Here is a 16,213-nt window from a genome sequence, read left to right as displayed (position 1 = left end):
TACCAGCTGTGAGATGCCAATCTGGCGTGGATAATATGAAAGTGTATCCAGAAGGTGACGCGACGCTTGTGTGCGTCTTGATGTAAATCTATGAGCCCTTCATCAGGCTGTTATTTGAGAAGTTGAAGTTGAGGAAATCGAATTTGTCCCTCGAAGTGTTACGACTCTCGACTGTGAGTGTGCTTTGAGCGGTGGTGTCCACAGAAGGGGATCCTCGAGTAGGATGTTGGAGCTCTCGTGGCTCGAGAAGGAGAGAGCGACGGTAGTAGCTCTGAACATTGGCCTGGTCGCTCGATCGGACTCGCTGGATCTGCGTCTCCATCCAGTCCTGCATCTCAGGGATGACAGCAAGACGGTAAGGGACTTGGAACGATTGCAGCTGACCAATGATCTTCGCTGTCTTCATGTGCTTGTCGAAATTAATCACGGACATGCTGTCGGATCCTGAGTCGCCAGGAAGTTGGCGAGTAGTACCATTACCGACGTCGACAAAGGTGAGATCAGTAAGATAGATTCCAACGAATGGAATACAAGGTGCGACGTGATTATGTAGTCGCTGACGAAGGACGGCATAGTTACGTCCAACGTCGGTGATGGCTTTGAGCTCTTCAAGGCGAACCTTTGTCTTTCCTGAGACAAGTTCCCAAGTCTTCTTTAAGCGCATAACCATAGATGAGTTGAGAGAGCAGATGATAGCCATAAGAGAGTCGTAGTTGTTCAACTCTAAGCACTTCGCAGCAATCTTGACCCAGTGCTTGATCATGACAGCTCGCTTCTTCGCATCCTCAAGATGAAGGATCGTGTCCGCAACCAAATTGGCAAGGTCGGTCGACAGTTTGGACATTGCTTTGACATTGATGGCCTTAGAGTCGCTCTTCTTGGTCCACTCCAAGGCCAGGAGTTCTTCTGGTTGAATGTCACAGAACAACTTCGACTCAATGATGGTGAACTGCCTAGCCAACTCCAGGGGATCGAAATCGAGGATACTGCATTGCGTACGGCCTTCTTTGCTCGATCTCAGGGCATTAAGCTGACTCTTCGTAATGATTGAAGATGGCGCATTGCTGTCGTTGGATGAGAACATCGTATGCGAGATACCGGTCTTGCCAATAGAAGAGACGAGTCTGGGCACAAGAGCGCCTGCGCGAACCTCGGTGACCTTAGATGTGAGCTCTGCAAGACGTTTACCTGCTGTGGGCAGAGCAGATCGGAGCTTCCCAGTGGCAAAGGACAAGACTAAGCCTAGAGCGGCCGAATCGCTATCGGCTGACCAATGGCTCTCAAGCCAGCCTTTGAATACGTTGTATACTCTGAGCCGAACTGGAACACCAACTGCCTGGCTGTCACCAACATAGTCGAAGCGATCGATAAGAGTTTGTGCCAGCTCGACAGGCGTAGTGAAGAGGCGAAAGGTAAGATAGAAGGTCGTGACGAAGACGGAGTCCGGAGTAGATTCATGAGTTGTGAGCTGCTCGACAAGGGCTGGAAGGGAACCACCAGAGATCTGACCTTCCTTGTTGTAGACGAGCTCATGAACATAAGTGGTCTCGAGCAAGTGTTCTTCACCAGCTGCGACGTCTTCGTTCACCAAGGATCGGAGCTCAGAAGAGCTGCCAAAGCTACTTAGCAAAGCATGATTCTTGGAGGACAAGTGATCTGGAGTAGTAGCCCGGGTGGAAGTATGAGAGACCACACTTTCGTTCCCAATACTGAAGTTAAACGTGCTGCTAGAGTCAGCCACCGAGGCATTGACGCTATCACTGCGAGCAGTTTTGGTAGTTGGTGTTGTAGTGCTTGCTGGGCTTCCTGTGAGCTCATGTGCCACGGATTGGTCCGGCGTGGTGGCGTAATCTTCATTGACAGACTGCAACGATGACGTAAAAGACGTTGATGTCGAGCTCTCCATGCTCTCTGCAATGACAGCAGGTATAGCGGGTGGCAACTCTAGGCTGTCCGTCTCTGAGGGCGACTGAGGGATGTCTGGCAGGGGTTTCGACTCGGATGTCACGGAAAGTACTAATGCTTGTGGCTCTTCAACTGGTGGCGCAGGTAAAGGCTTGTCGGTCTCCAGTGTAGGCTCTGGGGCCTTCCGTGTCGCCTTCTCTTCTTCGGATTGGTCAAGTTCGACTTGTTCGAAGATCGGTTGTGATAGTCCTAAACCGACCACTTCGAACTCAAAGTCTCCAATCTTCTCGATGATAAGACGAGTTTTAGCGACACAGTCACCAGAAGATCGGACACAGCTAGTCGCAGCAGCAACAAGCTGTTTCCCTGAGCTTGGTGTGAAGACTGCTTCGTCCATGTCGGTATCTGAAGAATTAAACATGTCCTTTGTAGCCTGCACCAGTTCGGTAAGTCGCAAGTACATTGTGTCGCGTGATTCTTCCAGAGCACTCGATCTCTTTGAGTCGCGTTCCCATACTTCTTCGACAATGGTGAGGAGCTGGCGACACGCAACAACAGATTCTTGAGTGATGTGAGCCAGCTCTTCCGAGGACCGGGACTGGAGATGTAACCCGATGAAAGATCCAATGAATCCCAGAAACGAGTCTTGTGCAGCGTTCAGCCGCTCCGAAGCAAGGTTTTCCTTCCGAGCACCTGGCGATGCTCCTGTGTACGACAGGCGGTGGGTGACAGAAAGCCTCTGAGCTTGTGTCTGGAGCTGAGAGGGTAGTATAGGCGATTGATACGATTCTGGTTCAGAGGGTATTGAGAATGCAACAGAGAGACGACTGAGGATCCGCGCTGACTGAGGTGTGGTGTCCAGGTCATCGCGCGCCAAACCGGGCGCTTGTACTACCAGAGAGCTGCGTTGATTGGCTGACGAGTCATCATCCTCTGCTGGAGTAAGCGCTGACAATGGTAGTACGGCATTATCAGCAGAGTCGGCTGGCGGTGTCAATGGGCGTTGTGTCTCCTTGTCTTTCAGCTGGAACGATAACGACACCGCATCCGTTGCCCATATGTCAAGAAAACGGACTGCTCGTGTTACCAGCTTGAACGCCTTAAGCACGAGCTCGTCGAGCAGATCAAACACTGGTACAGCATCGTCAGTTGATTGAAGCGACTCTTGTAGCTTCTTCGCTGTCTTTACGAGTGTTGATAGATCACCGAGAAGCCCTTTACGCATGCGCCGCAAGCCAATATGCGCCAAGACTAGATGCGAGTCTCTTGATAGACAGTCGGTCCTTTCCTGCAAGTCGTAAGTAACGTTTAGGTAAGCAGGCTGTGGCTGCTTGATCTTACCAGGAAGAACCGTATACCAGCGATCATTCCCCTAACATAGTCCTGCTTGGTAAAGGCAACCAGGTTTCCACCCTCTCCATCTCGAACAAGATCCCAAAGATGTGTCAGTGCATTGAGTAGGTTGCGGATAGTAGGATGGTCATAGGGTTCGCAGTAGTTCGTGGGCAGCCATCCACGTGCTCCAGATCCGAGTAATGTGCCATCAGCCCAGCCATTGGGGTGTACCGAATGCACCAGGATGACGTCGCCCTGCTTGATCGCTACCGTTATCGAAGATTCGTCTGTCGACGAACACACCGTGGAAGCCGGGACGTAGTGGTAAAAGGCGCGGAGGTAGTGGTGGAAGACCGGCTGGGCAGGAAGCTGCCGTGTCATTGAGTCGCCAGCTGTTGTAGGAGTCAATGGAGGGGAGATCTGAGAGTGCGACTGCGATTGGATCGAGAGAGCTCGCGACGATTGGCGGCTGTGGCTGTAGGCGCTGATGTGCGACTTCCTGGGGGACTTCGAGATGTTGAGAGGCGCGACGATGTCGCTCGAGTAACGCTCCGTGTCTTCAGAGTCGACGGTGTAGTCGCTCATCCTGGCGGCGATTTGCAACAGACTACAGCAAGTGGCGATCCGGAATGAGAGTCGCTAATTGGGCGCCGCTACTTGGGTGCGTCGCAGCATTGAATCCACGTAATTTAAGGTCGGTTGAACCGGGGGAGTGAATGCTCTCAATGGCACCGCGCCGAGATAGCGTAGGTATCGTGAAGAGGGGTCCGTTTGTTATGACGATGCGTGGTGTTGATGTTGTTTGATCGCTACCACGCTGTTATTATTATTGTGATCGAGGTGTTGGTTGGGTCAGGAATGGGACGACCCAATTGGGCGTGGAGGAGGAATGTGGTCAACGTCGGCCAAACACGAGGCAGCGCAGCAAATGCAACGGACAGTGGCAGTTGGTGAGGGTGGCGCGGTGCAGTGAATGCCAGCGGGTGGCCGGCGTGATGCACTGCACGGCGAGAAGAGGTCGATTACCTATTCTGGGACAGTCGGATGAACAGCCGACGTGGTTCGTCGCGGAACTGCCTGATGAGTTCAATGCGCCGAGCAAAGGTGGAACAGAGGTGTGGCGCCGACAGCGAGCGATTGGTGAGGTCTCAGACACCGTCCGTCTCTCGTGGTGAGGCCAAACGGATAGCAGTGGTGATAAGGAGGGGTGGGTGCGCGCTATGCAGCAACGGCGGTGACGCCTTGAAGTGCCGGTCTTTGCGGAAGGGACTGTGGACTTGTACAGTGAGCTGCAAGGGTCGGGCCTGCGTGCGGTCGGCGCAGGGGCAAACAAGCCGTGGGGCCCCCTCTCAACGGTCGTCTGCGTTGGTGAGGCTCAAGCGAGCCAGGGAAGGAGCGACGGGTGCAACAACACACAACAGCGTCCAGATGGAGTCGACGCAGCAGCGAGACGATCAGGGACCAGAGACCAGAGAACAGAGACCAGAGATGGGAGAACGACAATACGGCCATGATGCACGCAGGGCCGCGGCACTAATATTGCTCGTCGCCAGCCGATCTGTCGACCCACGACCTGCACCAAACCGCCAGCTTCGGGACAAGCTCGAAAAGCTTCAGGGCCCTGCGCGCGCCGTATGCTGTCAGGGCACGGCAGGGATGGGCGGCCAGGGAGCGTTGGCGGCCCTTCGGCGTCGTAACCACCCTCGACGATGGCTTGGCGGCCGGCTAGTGGGTCACGATTCGCTCATTCCAGGCCGTGCTCGCGAGGGAGACCAGAGAGTTCTCCCCGGCCACCGTTCCTTGCGCTTGCGCCGCCCACATGCAAACGTTGAGCAGTTCGCGCTCCATCGCGCATCGCCGCGTCTGAGCCCCAGCCCGACGTGAGGAATCTGAACGCGCATGGCGTCGCTTGTCGTGCTGTGCTGCCGTCACCAGCCTGCGCCCAAGCCTCCAAGATTTCCTGCCCGTTGCGAGCCAGAGCATCACCGTGACTCGAGCTGCCTGTCACAACTGCGGCTGCCAGCATGAAGGCCCGCGCAGCAAGCACACGCCAGCCCGACAGGGTTCCTGCGCGAGGCTGCCTGTCGTGCTCCACCAATGCCCACGCCCCGGCCACTTCTCGCGCTCTCAATGCGGCAGGAATCCACACGCCTGCTCAAGCCACCTAGCCTGCATGGGGCATTGTCTCGAGCGGCACTCGATCCCCGGTTGCCATGGCGGACGCCTCTAATCGGTCCCCGGGACGCCTCCTGCACTACGCAGCGATGTATGCAATGTGCTCATTGGCTGCCACACGAAATGTTCAGCGAAAAGCGAATGCGGCTCGTACTGCAAGCCCTGTAATATCGTATGATTTGACGCCGTCGGAGAAGCAAGCAGAGAGCACCTAGGCCACCTAGGCCACCAAGGCCCCTCCGGTTGGCAGCTCGTCGCACGCACCCTGGTCGACAAAGGGCAGCAGTTCGCCAGACGTCATACTGGCGGCAAGGGATGTGTTGTTACGTGGGGAGCAGATAGGTACCGATACCGGTAGATTCGAGCATTTGAGCCCCACGGGCGTTGCCTTGCCGTTCCACTGAAAGACCCTTCAACGAGCGTTGTGGCCTGGCGCGCCGCCCAACGCCGTGTCCGACGACTGAGCTCGCAAGGATTCGTTAAGATTCATCACCACGGGTAGCAGGCGATCAAGTCTGCATTGAGCGGCAGCGAAGGGCGGGTCCATCGTGACCGTCAGGCATTGCCGTGATACTAGGGTCGTCATTGCATGAACATTCACCGGAGTCTCCACCAGAATCGAGAATCTGGAGCGGAACGAAAGAGCCAAGGTGCAGCAAAAGCACACGTGCATTCCAAAATCGACAGCCATTTGCGTGGCGTTGATGCCGTGTAACAAAGTCTGCACACATGGCACACTGACGGCTCGACTCGAACTTTCGATACGTACTGCCAACGGTGGCAATCACAAAGCTTGCGATTACTCGTCTCTTGTAACGATGACCCACCATTGTTTTGGTAAGAAGCAATGCTCAACATTAGAAACGTCCCGTCCACGAGCGCTTGTATATGCAATGATGTAAACTTCCGGAGAAGCCACCCACAACTGGGTACGTGCCGTTGACCTAGGTTCTGGCCATCCAACTTCCGAATCGTCACTCTCAGTTCACCGGCTCTCCCCGGATACAACGCTTAGCCACATAACCTCATGCGAGAATGACTACTATGTACACTGCTGCTGGGAATGGGAGCTGTTCATGTTCCAGCATCCGTGCAACCGACCCCTGCTCCGAAGTGGCTCGTCCTCGAAGCTTGTTAAGAAAGGCTCGCGATCTGCACAAGGATCGGCCGACTTCTTGTATCTTTTCGCACAAGTTGTCGTTCTGAACGTTGATTGCATGGTATGTGGTTGCTTTTGCTGGGCCTGGAACTCCTTTTGTTTGCCGATTGGTATCTGTAGATGCCCACTTGATGAGCTACCTAATACCACAAACCAGCACTCACTTTGTGGGTAGGGACGATGATGTCGCACCCCAAAAACGTGCCATCACCAACTGCCAATATTCCAATGTACCAAACAACATGTTGTAAGAGGACCGACCGACAACACAAGGATATATACGATGTGCGCCACATGCAGCACGCCTCGCCGCGGAACTAACGGGTCTGAACCCAACACTGAATACCGTTCAGCCTCGACGTACAGAGGACCATCGCGTGCCAACCTCACTCCGCCCAGCTGCTGTCAATTGGACCCAACTCTAGTCATACCGCCAGACGCGCTTGTATGGATGTCGGCCTCAGACCGCAGAATTCACGATCAACGCGACAAGGCCAAGGTTTACATTTAAACAATTACTCGAACGGTACCTACGCAGTCATTGACGCGCCCGAGCTTGCAAAGCTTACCTCACCAGCATGCCATAGGCAGGGTCTGCTGTGTGGGGGGCATCTTATCGTATTCTTCCGAGCTGAGGTCCTCGTAGGCGCTTTCTCAACAAAGCACTCCTGCGAGGTGATGGAAAAGGCACAGTCCTAACGCGCGCGCCGCTCACGGAGAAATCTCCTAGCTGCCGCGATTATATCGCCGACGTCCGCTAATGCCCAATCTTCAAGCTTCGCACAAGGGCTGGTTTTGCGGTCAATTAAACACGAGTCACTTACTGTTAGTTTCATGTCGTGACAGCTCCCCGAATATGTCAAGATATGAGGATCTCCTCCAGACTCGACGAATGCAGAGCCTCAGGCCTTCCCTCATGGGGTGCTGCGCAAATTGCTGGTTCCCCTTTGGGTCGGCTAATCCTTGTCTGAAACAGCCACTGACTCGTTCGGGCGACCCGGGAACATGGCACTCGCAAAAATCTTGAGTAAAAGCGGCAGTCAGCCCGATGCATGAGTACCGGGCAATGGGATACATAGAGGCTCCACGGATAGTACCTAGCGGTCGAGTGAGCACTATCAATTCGTGACCCAAAGACATGGTTTCCACGACGGACGAGCCGGCTCACATGACGCGCAGCAGATGCATTTCACGATTATAATTAATACCTAGGTATCGCATTCATCCGCACAGGGATAAAAGCGGTAAGTACACTACGGCGGTCTCGTCACCTCACTTGCGCAAGCTTCACCGCGGCACACTCCGCTTCGGTCGCGTTCACCCTAAGTATGCCATGATGAGGATCCAGGCTAATTAAACTACCCTGGCCAGTGACTTTGAGCAACGAAATTCACACGATACCCCAGCAGCTACCGTTGCCATCGAACACGGATGATGCACGAGGTAACGATACATTCCCCAGAGCAATACTTTGCAACACGCACCATGTGAACATGTCGTAACACACTATCGACGGATACAGCGTGCGCCATCGGGACTTCATCTACCTACAACGTTGTCATGCGGCACTTGACGTGATTAAAGGAACTCCTAAATATCCTGGACACGGAGCTGGCTCGGTATCACATCGCTCCGGTCTTATGTGGGCAGCGCCTACTTGCCAAAGCTATGAACGAATGACGGTCAGTCACAGTCACGATACCGATCAGCACGCAGCGCACAGGGCGGCCGGCACGGACAAGCTGTTCACAAAAGTCCTGGATCTCGCCCCGGATTCTATCAGATTACCTTCATACGACCCCTTGCATGCACGATGTCATTACCGCCTACGCGGTCTACTGGTCGCCGATTGAAATCCTTCGCGCAATCAACTCTTCCGCGTCTGAGGCGGCAGAGCGGCGCAACGGATACGATAGCCATCAGCACGTCTCCTTCCGCCGGTACCGTTTATCAGGCTGAGCGCCATGGTTACGAGTGGTGATGTGTGGGCCATTGGGCTGCGCCTCGTTGGCACAGCTGGGTATAGACTCCTCTGATAGGCAAGTCAGGCATGCAAATCTCGCTCTTTAACTTGCCCAAGGTGGATCGTGAGCATCATGAGCCCTACGCAGGTACCATCTCACGTAAAGAACTTCGCCTGCAATTAAGCGCAGACCTGATGTGCGATCTTCGAACCCCTTCTGCGCTCCAACACAGGGATTTTCGGAGAGGTTCCGAAACGTCAGCCGCATTTGCTTCGGAAGCGCGACGTGCTTTGTAAGTAGGGTATGTTGCCAAGCAGATCCTACGTTCTTGAGCAGACGATGACGCACAGGGGTTGGTCCCGTGGCTCGGTCACATCGGTGGTACATCATTTGCAAGGGAACTTACACTCTCGTTCTGCAAGAACAATGTCAGCTTCGTGTGGCTCGAGACAGCCATTACATCAGCTTGTAGCGTCTCAGGGACTGCTTCGCACCACGCGGCACAAGCATCATCTTGTGAACGACCTACGGATGATGGGCTTGTCCCGGTATCTGCGTCTACGAGGGGGACCATTGACTGGGCACAGACGGACAGTGTCCCAGCTTCAGCACGATGATACATTTATATATTTGGACAACAATCCTCAGGCTCTGCTGCGCATATGGACTATGCTATAGGATGCTCATCACGCGTGATTTTGGGAGTGGTAAGCTGGATGGAGTTCATTCCAAGATCACATTTCTGTTTCCGACTTTGTTCAGATCATGAGGGTGAATCTACGTCAGATGTATCTCGACCGTACAAGGCCGAACACCTGTTCGCGAAATTCGACCTACATGTCGGAAATATCATGGTCCACTATAGGTCGGCATACCTATAAAATCGTCTCACGACACCCGATGCACGTCATCCCCGACGGAAAGCTGCACTGTGATTGGAGGAACAAATGCACATCCTCCACCTCGTACACGGTCATCTCCAGAAAGTCCACGAGGTTGCTATTCCTGTACCACGTTTGATGAGCACAGAAGCTTTTGCGGCGACATTGACAGGCTAGCCGCTACGTATTTCCAGAAGAGGTAGGTATGATAGCAAGATGTCGATGTCTGCTATGAAAATCATACGCATTGTATTGCAGCTACGACGTACTTGTCGTCGAGGAATTGGGGACTTAGAGTTGTTCCTGCATCCACAGAGCCTCCGTGTTCATCTCGCTATCATTTCCACGAGCCGAATATGCCAGAAGAGGGAAAAACAATTGAGGAATGGACAGCTGCTATGACGATCATATGGATCTCGTTGCAAAGTCTATCTTCCTCCTCATCTCCAGGCCCACATCCTTCAGCCTCATCACGCCTACTTCATCTTCCAGAGTCAGGTACCTACCTTGCATCTCCGCAAGAGGTAGGTTCATAGCAACACGTCGAAGGCTGCTATGGAGATCATATGACCTTGCTGCAAAGTCTATTCTACTTTCATCTCCACACTTGCATCCTTCATTTATTAGATATTCGAAAGTCACGCTACACGTCTTGCACTGCCACAACAAGTAGGTATGAAGTCAGGCATGGAAGGCTGATATGGAGATCATATGGCCACTAACATGGTATTCATTTTGCAAATTTCTCTTTCATCCTTCGAATATGGGCCTCTGCTTAACGCCTGTCTCTCGCACCAAGCTGCGTCTACATGGTGAAGGAAGACATCGAATATCAGGCAGCATTGTTACTACTCTCTCTCAACGACCACCACCGAGCAGACAACACTGCAGGTAGGTTTGCACGTTGAAAGAGTGTTATTGAACTCATCTGTCAGAGAGTGGTGAGATGAACAGGAGATGAGTCGACCCGCATCACATTTTGGACAACCCACACCGAACGACATTGAGTAGGTTACGATGAAAACTGTGGAGGACTGATATGTAGATCATATGGTCTTACTAGCAAAGTTCGGCATCACTTTAGGAACGGGGCCTCAGCTTGACGACGGCTTCTGGCAACGTGGTTACGACGCTGGTTGGACGGTGAGCACGGTATGTCCGAGCAAGGACTGTTGTGAAAGCTACTACTCTTTCGATCTGTATTGTAATCACTCTGCATAAAGTAAGAGACGTTCATACCTGACATGCTGCGCCGCAGATGTTGTTGGTATCAGACTTGATCTGCAAGTACCTACCAAACGGGATCAAGGATTAATACTCCCCGACTACTGCATGCTCTGCTCTATCCTCCTACTCCTCATCATCGCACCTCCATGCCAACCTTGATTCGCTCAAGCAGAAAACCTCATCAGAAGGACGCATCGCCATTTCGTCCACCGTCGAATCCTCACAACCAAACCCTCGCTCATCCTGCCTCCGCTGAAACCGAAAAGCAAGTCACCACCACCATTCAACCTAACGACCCTCGTCCGATACACCTCGTCCAGCAACCCATAACTCAAAAAGCTACACGTATGTCAGCTGCATTATAAAATTTGAGTGCAAACCTCGCTGGACGACGCGACCCGCTATCCCGCCTTCCACAAGCAGTGTCGTGCAGTAGCGCGAACGTTCTTTTATGTTCTTTTGCTCTCGCTTGCTCCTGCGGCCTGCGGAGCCCCGGGATGGCGTACTAGCTTGCCGTTAAGGTTGCGAGGCTGTCTCAGCCATACGGCTGTCGTGCTGCATCCTCGAGGGGTGCAGGAGTGGGTTTTGGCCCGGGGTGGTCACGGTTGCGTGCAGGCGAGTCAGGGCCGCGAGCTTCCCGACGCGCAAACTTTCTTGAGTAACATAAGTATGTAGGCGGGAGAACTACATGTGTAGCTGAACTTAATGTGGCCGTTTGGCCGCCGCAAAACTGGGATACCTACCTACTTGATCATATGGCGCGTGGCTTTCTCGTGTCGCATGTGATGGATAAATGCAGCATGGGCCGGGATCACGTGTGAGGCAGCATGTATTGGGGCTTCTCCATTGGGTATGTTAGGGCGTGTCTGTACTTGCACTACTGATTCGATATTCTCCCAGAAACCTTCTGCCGGTTGCTCAGATCAACCCGTGTCAGTCTTCAAGACACGGGTCGGATATCGTCTCGGTGTACGATACGTGGCAGAATTAATGTTGCTACGCCATAAACTTACCGTATGGACTGATCCTAGCGGGTATCATGCCCTTCTCAGCCACGATACGTCTGCTTTTGTTCCACGCCCGACGAACCTCAGTTTACTCGTTTTTCACAACCTAGATTGCGTTTCCAAGTGACAGGTCCAGCATGTTCCAGCCAAACATGATTTCATAGATGTGTTGTTGCTTTATCGGAGCGCCACTGTTACTCATGTGTTACACAACAGTCGCACATGGCCTACTGTGGGCCCGTCAATAGTTGCGGCGGCTATGCATGGGCGTACAGGGATCGGGCCGTGCATGCATGCAAGCGAGCCGCATGTGCGAGTATCTTGTGTCTTTGGCAGACATTTGCCGGTGGCTTGGTTTACCGTAAAGAAGCGAGGCTCGGTTGCCATGTAACGATAGGGAGAACTTCATGTGACTGGGCCCGAAAATCACATGCTCCGTTGTTGATGCTGGGTGCGAAACGCTGTGAAGATACGCCGGCAATCTGTGGTGTCGGCGCGGCGTACGCTCACTGCATGTCCATCTCGTCGTCATCGTAGTCGCCTGCATTACCAGAGTAGCCGTTCTCTGCTTCTTCTGCATCGCGGTCTTTGCGTTGCTGTTCTCGTGAGGCCCCGATTTTCCTGTCAACAGTCAGCTCTCCCACTCCTAGCTATAACTGAAGCCTGTTACCTCAAGCCGTCGATCACGCCTGTAATGAAAGATCTCCCCTCTCCTACTTCCATGCCTCCGACCCCGTTCATCTTGATGCCTCCGGCTGCGTCCAGAACGTCGACACCACTCCGGAGTTTTGCCATGCGCACTTCTCGAAGCCCTCTTAACAGTTTCCGCACCTGATCTGGCTCTTCAAAGTCGTCTGCCGCAGCTTCAAGCAGCATCTCGCCGAGCTCTAGCCAATGATATGGTAGCGCGTCTGGCGCAGCGTCTGCGATGGAGGATGGCAAAAAGGGCGGTGAAATCGGGAGAGGATTATCAGAGAGCTGTGGCGGAAGTCGTGGCGGCGGCGAGAACGTATCTGCATGCTCTGTCTCGTGATCCAGGATCGCGGTGAGAGAGTGCGCGTTCAGCCAGGGTGGAGGGAGGATGTTGGCGCGACGCTGACGCTTCAGCAGAAGGGCGAGCCAGAGGGGAATGTTGCTTCTCTGAGGTGGTAGAAGAGGCTTCAGAGGACCCTATTTGAGTGTCAGGCTACTGTCGAGACGGTTGCTCAATATAATCGTAGACGGAGGGGCGCTGGAGGGGTCGTACACCAAGCAGCTCGAGTCCCTCGAGTCGCTGACGAGGTATCACCGTCACGAGCTCCATTTCGCAGAGAAAAGCAATCTCTGCAGGCGTAAGCCCCGGCGGGAGAGGCAAAGCCATGATTGTGAAGCGTGCAGTCATCTCAATTGTTTGAGGAAGGGACACACAGACGCGTCGGAGGCTTAACCGAATCGGCGTTAGCGCAAGGCTCCCCCGCGGCTTCTGCCCTCTATCATTCGATACCGTCGCCAGAGCACCATCATCTTCTCCCTCGTTGTTACCCGCCCCTTACAGAATATGTATGAAAATTGGCAGGGCCATGTCGCTGCAGCCGTCTTTGCTGCAAGCACCACTGTATGGTTCGGGTTGGTGAACATACATGTCCCGGACCCATATCTGGTGAGACAAGCACCACGTCTGTGATGTTTAGAGCTGAATTGCAAGGATGAGTTCTTCCATATACCTCAGGCTCAGAATTATTGTGCAGGAGACTATACGTGGGACCCGAAGATCACCACACCTCCAGGCTTGTACGACCACATGTTCCGGGTGCGAACTTAACTAATGTTGTCTAGATATCTGGTAGCTAAGCTACTCTCGCCAGTGTTAGGATGCAGCGCAAGAACCCTGAGACTTCAAAATGTGTTTACACTCGCTTTAATCTTCTCCCAAGTCCTTCAGATACGCCGATTTATCCAAACCCAGGGCTACACTCAACGCAAAAAGGAGGGCTTGGTTGACAAAACTGGTGAAGATGTACCAGAAGAGCAATCGGGAGACTCCGAAAGTGACCAGGCACCCTTCTCTACTGCACTCACTGCCTTCAATATTGCTTCGTTTCCGCCGCTGTTCTTTTTCGGTTCCCTTTACTACACAGACATCATGTCAACCGCGTCTGTCTTGATAAGTTACTATGCACTCCTGCGAACTACCGCGAAGACGCAAAGAAGTTTCAGCGATGATCTTGTCGCCGTACTCAGTGGTATTGTGGCCTTGTCCTTCAGGCAGACCAACATATTTTGGGTGGCAGTGTTCCCTGCCGGTTTAACAGTCGTCAACGAGCTGAAAAAAAACGGGCACACATCAAGCACCGCACGTAGGCTAGGCTACATGGCCATTGTTCAAGAGAGTTGGTCAAAAGGCACAATATCCGATAGTTCCGTGCGGGATGGAGGTCTCGATGGCTCTGGTAGGTGCATGCAGCCGAGCGAGGATTTTGGCTAACTTTGTCTAGGCTCCATCATGTTCCTGTTGACTACTGTAATTGCGGCACTGAGCTCTCCTGTCAAGGTTATGAGGTCCGTGATTGCTTATGTGTCCCTTCTCCTCTCTTTTGCTGGATTTGTGGTCTGGAACGGTAGCGTTGTCCTCGGTAAGCAATGCGCATTCCCCCAGGATCATAATCTGACGACAGCAGGCGACAAATCAGCACACACTGCCACCATCCACATACCTCAAATGCTCTATATATGGCCATATATCGCCCTGTTCTCGGCGCCCGTCCTCATAGGGCCTTTGTTTTGCTGTATGGCTCACCTTTTACCATCAAACATTGGAGTCAAGCTCGGTGTCAAGCAGAGATCTCCATACACCGTCTACCCGCAGCCTTTACAGGCCATTGTCTTCATTGCTATTGGCCTAGTCGCCGTACATTTCAACACCATCGTTCACCCTTACACTCTCGCTGACAATCGCCACTACGTGTTCTACGTCTTCAAGCTTCTTCTCCGACACCCAGCGCTCAAATATCTCGCCGTTCCAGTCTACTATGCATTTTTCTGGCTCAGCATACAATCTCTCGCTCATCCCACCTCAGTCCCCGAAGCTTCGAGACTCAAGGTGCCAGCTAGGCCCTGGAGAGAGGCTGTTCAGATTAGCTTTGTCATTATATGGCTTGTTACGACGGCGCTCTCCGTCGTGACAGCTCCGTTGGTCGAACCCCGTTACTTCATCGTACCATGGATCGTCTGGCGCCTGCATGTACCTCATGCACCAACCGTTTTCTCGACTGGCGGTCGTACGTACGCTCCTGATCTACGAGTATTGGTGGAGACTGTTTGGCTGCTTGCCATCAACCAGACTTTACAGTATCTGTTCCTGAACAAGCCTTTTACCTGGCCAAGCGAGCCCGGAAAGTTGCAGAGATTTCTATGGTAGACGGATGTTGGAATGTAAGATGATGTCACTATGGAAGAGGGAGTGTTCATGAATTATGAAGCAAGCCAAAACCTTGGTAAACTTTGCGATATTAGATTTGTAACATATTCCGGTAAAATAAGACCTCGAACGTAGAGTCGTATGACATGTTGGGCAAACATGGAGATGATATTGAAGAAAAGGAAGATGGTTGAGTGGTGACCGATTGTATTCTCCGCGTTGGAGAATGCCATATTCCAATACCTTAGCCTTCGCCCCACTTCCCCATAAGAGTGCAGTATAGTAAGAGCTTTGTAGTTTCTCAACCTTAGTTGTCCCGTCCAAAACACTTTCCATATCCCTTTCTAACAGCATCAGTAATGCTAAAGTCGTTGAACAACCATTGATTACTATGTCGCCCATAAGCATGGGCCTGGAAGCTGTCCTTCTTCTTTCGGCTCTCACTGCTGCTCTGCGCACTGACATCTGTGCCCCTTCTATTATGTCTGGGCACGCGTGGCGTACTGAACTCGCCCGGACTGACCACGACATCCTTGCGGTGAAGCGCGCGGCTTGGGTATGCATACAGACCCGAGAATCGGGTTGAGCTGGTTGAGATTGAGGACATAGTTGAGGATTTTGAGAAGCGTGGGAGTGAGTCGAAGGAGGCGGTTCGGGGGACTCTTCGGTTTCCTGACATGGTGTTGGCGTCATGGGCGATGGAGCCATGGAAAGATAGGGTGTCGTTTTGCAAGAGGCGGTCGAGGCGAGAAGACAAATCTCGGGCGTTAATAGATTGGTTGAAGTTTGTCATCGGCAATGTGGGTCTCTTGTCTCTGGAGTGTGGTCGGCTTGAGATGTAATCGAGAGAGAGAGAGGTCGAGTTCAATATTGTTCGATGTTTCGTACAATGCAAGGGGTTCGCTCGTTATGTGGTATGCTCTGTTGAACGATCGGTTGAAATCCTGAGGCCGTGGTTTGGACCGGTTAGGGAACCAAGGGAGGTATATATGGTTTTCAGTTCCGCTCGTTTAAGATAATAAAGCCGTGTTATCCTGTACGCATACATACTCAAGACTTTGTTCCCCTCGTAAGCTTCCTAGGTGCGTCGCTAGCATCTTGTTCTAACCTAATCTTGACAAACTGGTGTATCTAACAGCGAGCCGAGAGAAGCAATGATGCCC

At 52.8% G+C, this 16,213-nt stretch overlaps 4 protein-coding genes across 4 annotated transcripts; 1 reads left to right on the top strand and 3 right to left on the bottom strand.

Annotated features, from left to right (window-relative positions):
• Window positions 1-88: 88 nt before the first annotated feature.
• C7974DRAFT_305907 (ras guanine-nucleotide exchange protein-like protein) lies at window positions 89-3,825 on the bottom strand (the record flags this gene model as incomplete). Its single annotated transcript, XM_046138047.1, has 2 exons — window positions 89-3,193; window positions 3,247-3,825. 2 exons carry the CDS (start codon window positions 3,823-3,825, stop codon window positions 89-91), a joined length of 3,684 nt encoding a protein of 1,227 aa, XP_046000361.1.
• An 8,334-nt stretch (window positions 3,826-12,159) lies between these two features.
• C7974DRAFT_431930 (GINS complex subunit Psf2) lies at window positions 12,160-13,013 on the bottom strand (the record flags this gene model as incomplete). Its single annotated transcript, XM_046144812.1, has 3 exons — window positions 12,160-12,274; window positions 12,324-12,823; window positions 12,900-13,013. 3 exons carry the CDS (start codon window positions 13,011-13,013, stop codon window positions 12,160-12,162), a joined length of 729 nt encoding a protein of 242 aa, XP_046000360.1.
• A 149-nt stretch (window positions 13,014-13,162) lies between these two features.
• Window positions 13,163-15,204, top strand: C7974DRAFT_129268 (alpha-1,2 glucosyltransferase-like protein alg10). Its single transcript, XM_046135333.1, has 5 exons — window positions 13,163-13,292; window positions 13,338-13,423; window positions 13,469-14,082; window positions 14,128-14,265; window positions 14,311-15,204. The coding sequence occupies exons 1-5, from the start codon at window positions 13,191-13,193 to the stop codon at window positions 15,048-15,050; spliced, it is 1,680 nt and encodes a 559-aa protein (XP_046000359.1). The 5' UTR covers window positions 13,163-13,190; the 3' UTR covers window positions 15,051-15,204.
• C7974DRAFT_129276 (uncharacterized protein) lies at window positions 15,204-16,084 on the bottom strand. The gene is made up of 2 exons (XM_046135334.1): window positions 15,939-16,084; window positions 15,204-15,865 (listed from the first exon to the last, which is right to left on the bottom strand). Exon 2 carries the CDS (start codon window positions 15,841-15,843, stop codon window positions 15,358-15,360), a length of 486 nt encoding a protein of 161 aa, XP_046000358.1. The 5' UTR covers window positions 15,844-15,865; window positions 15,939-16,084; the 3' UTR covers window positions 15,204-15,357.
• Between the last annotated feature and the right edge of the window lie 129 nt (window positions 16,085-16,213).

The sequence above is a fragment of the Boeremia exigua genome (assembly GCF_020726555.1).
Source record: "Boeremia exigua strain MPI-SDFR-AT-0100 chromosome Unknown C7974scaffold_3, whole genome shotgun sequence".
NCBI classification, from domain to species: Eukaryota; Fungi; Ascomycota; class Dothideomycetes; order Pleosporales; family Didymellaceae; genus Boeremia; species Boeremia exigua.
The sequence above is the reverse complement of the archived record's forward strand: the minus strand, read 5'-3'. Positions and strand labels throughout refer to the sequence as shown.

Excerpts from the sequence above, each read along its gene's own strand:
- C7974DRAFT_129268 (XM_046135333.1), top strand. The coding sequence starts at position 13,191 with ATGTATGAAAATTGGCAGGGCCATGTCGCTGCAGCCGTCTTTGCTGCA. Across the intron at positions 13,293-13,337 it reads ATGTCCCGGACCCATATCTG|GATGAGTTCTTCCATATACC; the intron begins GTGAGACAAGCA and ends CTGAATTGCAAG. Across the intron at positions 13,424-13,468 it reads ATCACCACACCTCCAGGCTT|ATATCTGGTAGCTAAGCTAC; the intron begins GTACGACCACAT and ends AATGTTGTCTAG.
- C7974DRAFT_129276 (XM_046135334.1), bottom strand. The coding sequence starts at position 15,843 with ATGACAAACTTCAACCAATCTATTAACGCCCGAGATTTGTCTTCTCGC.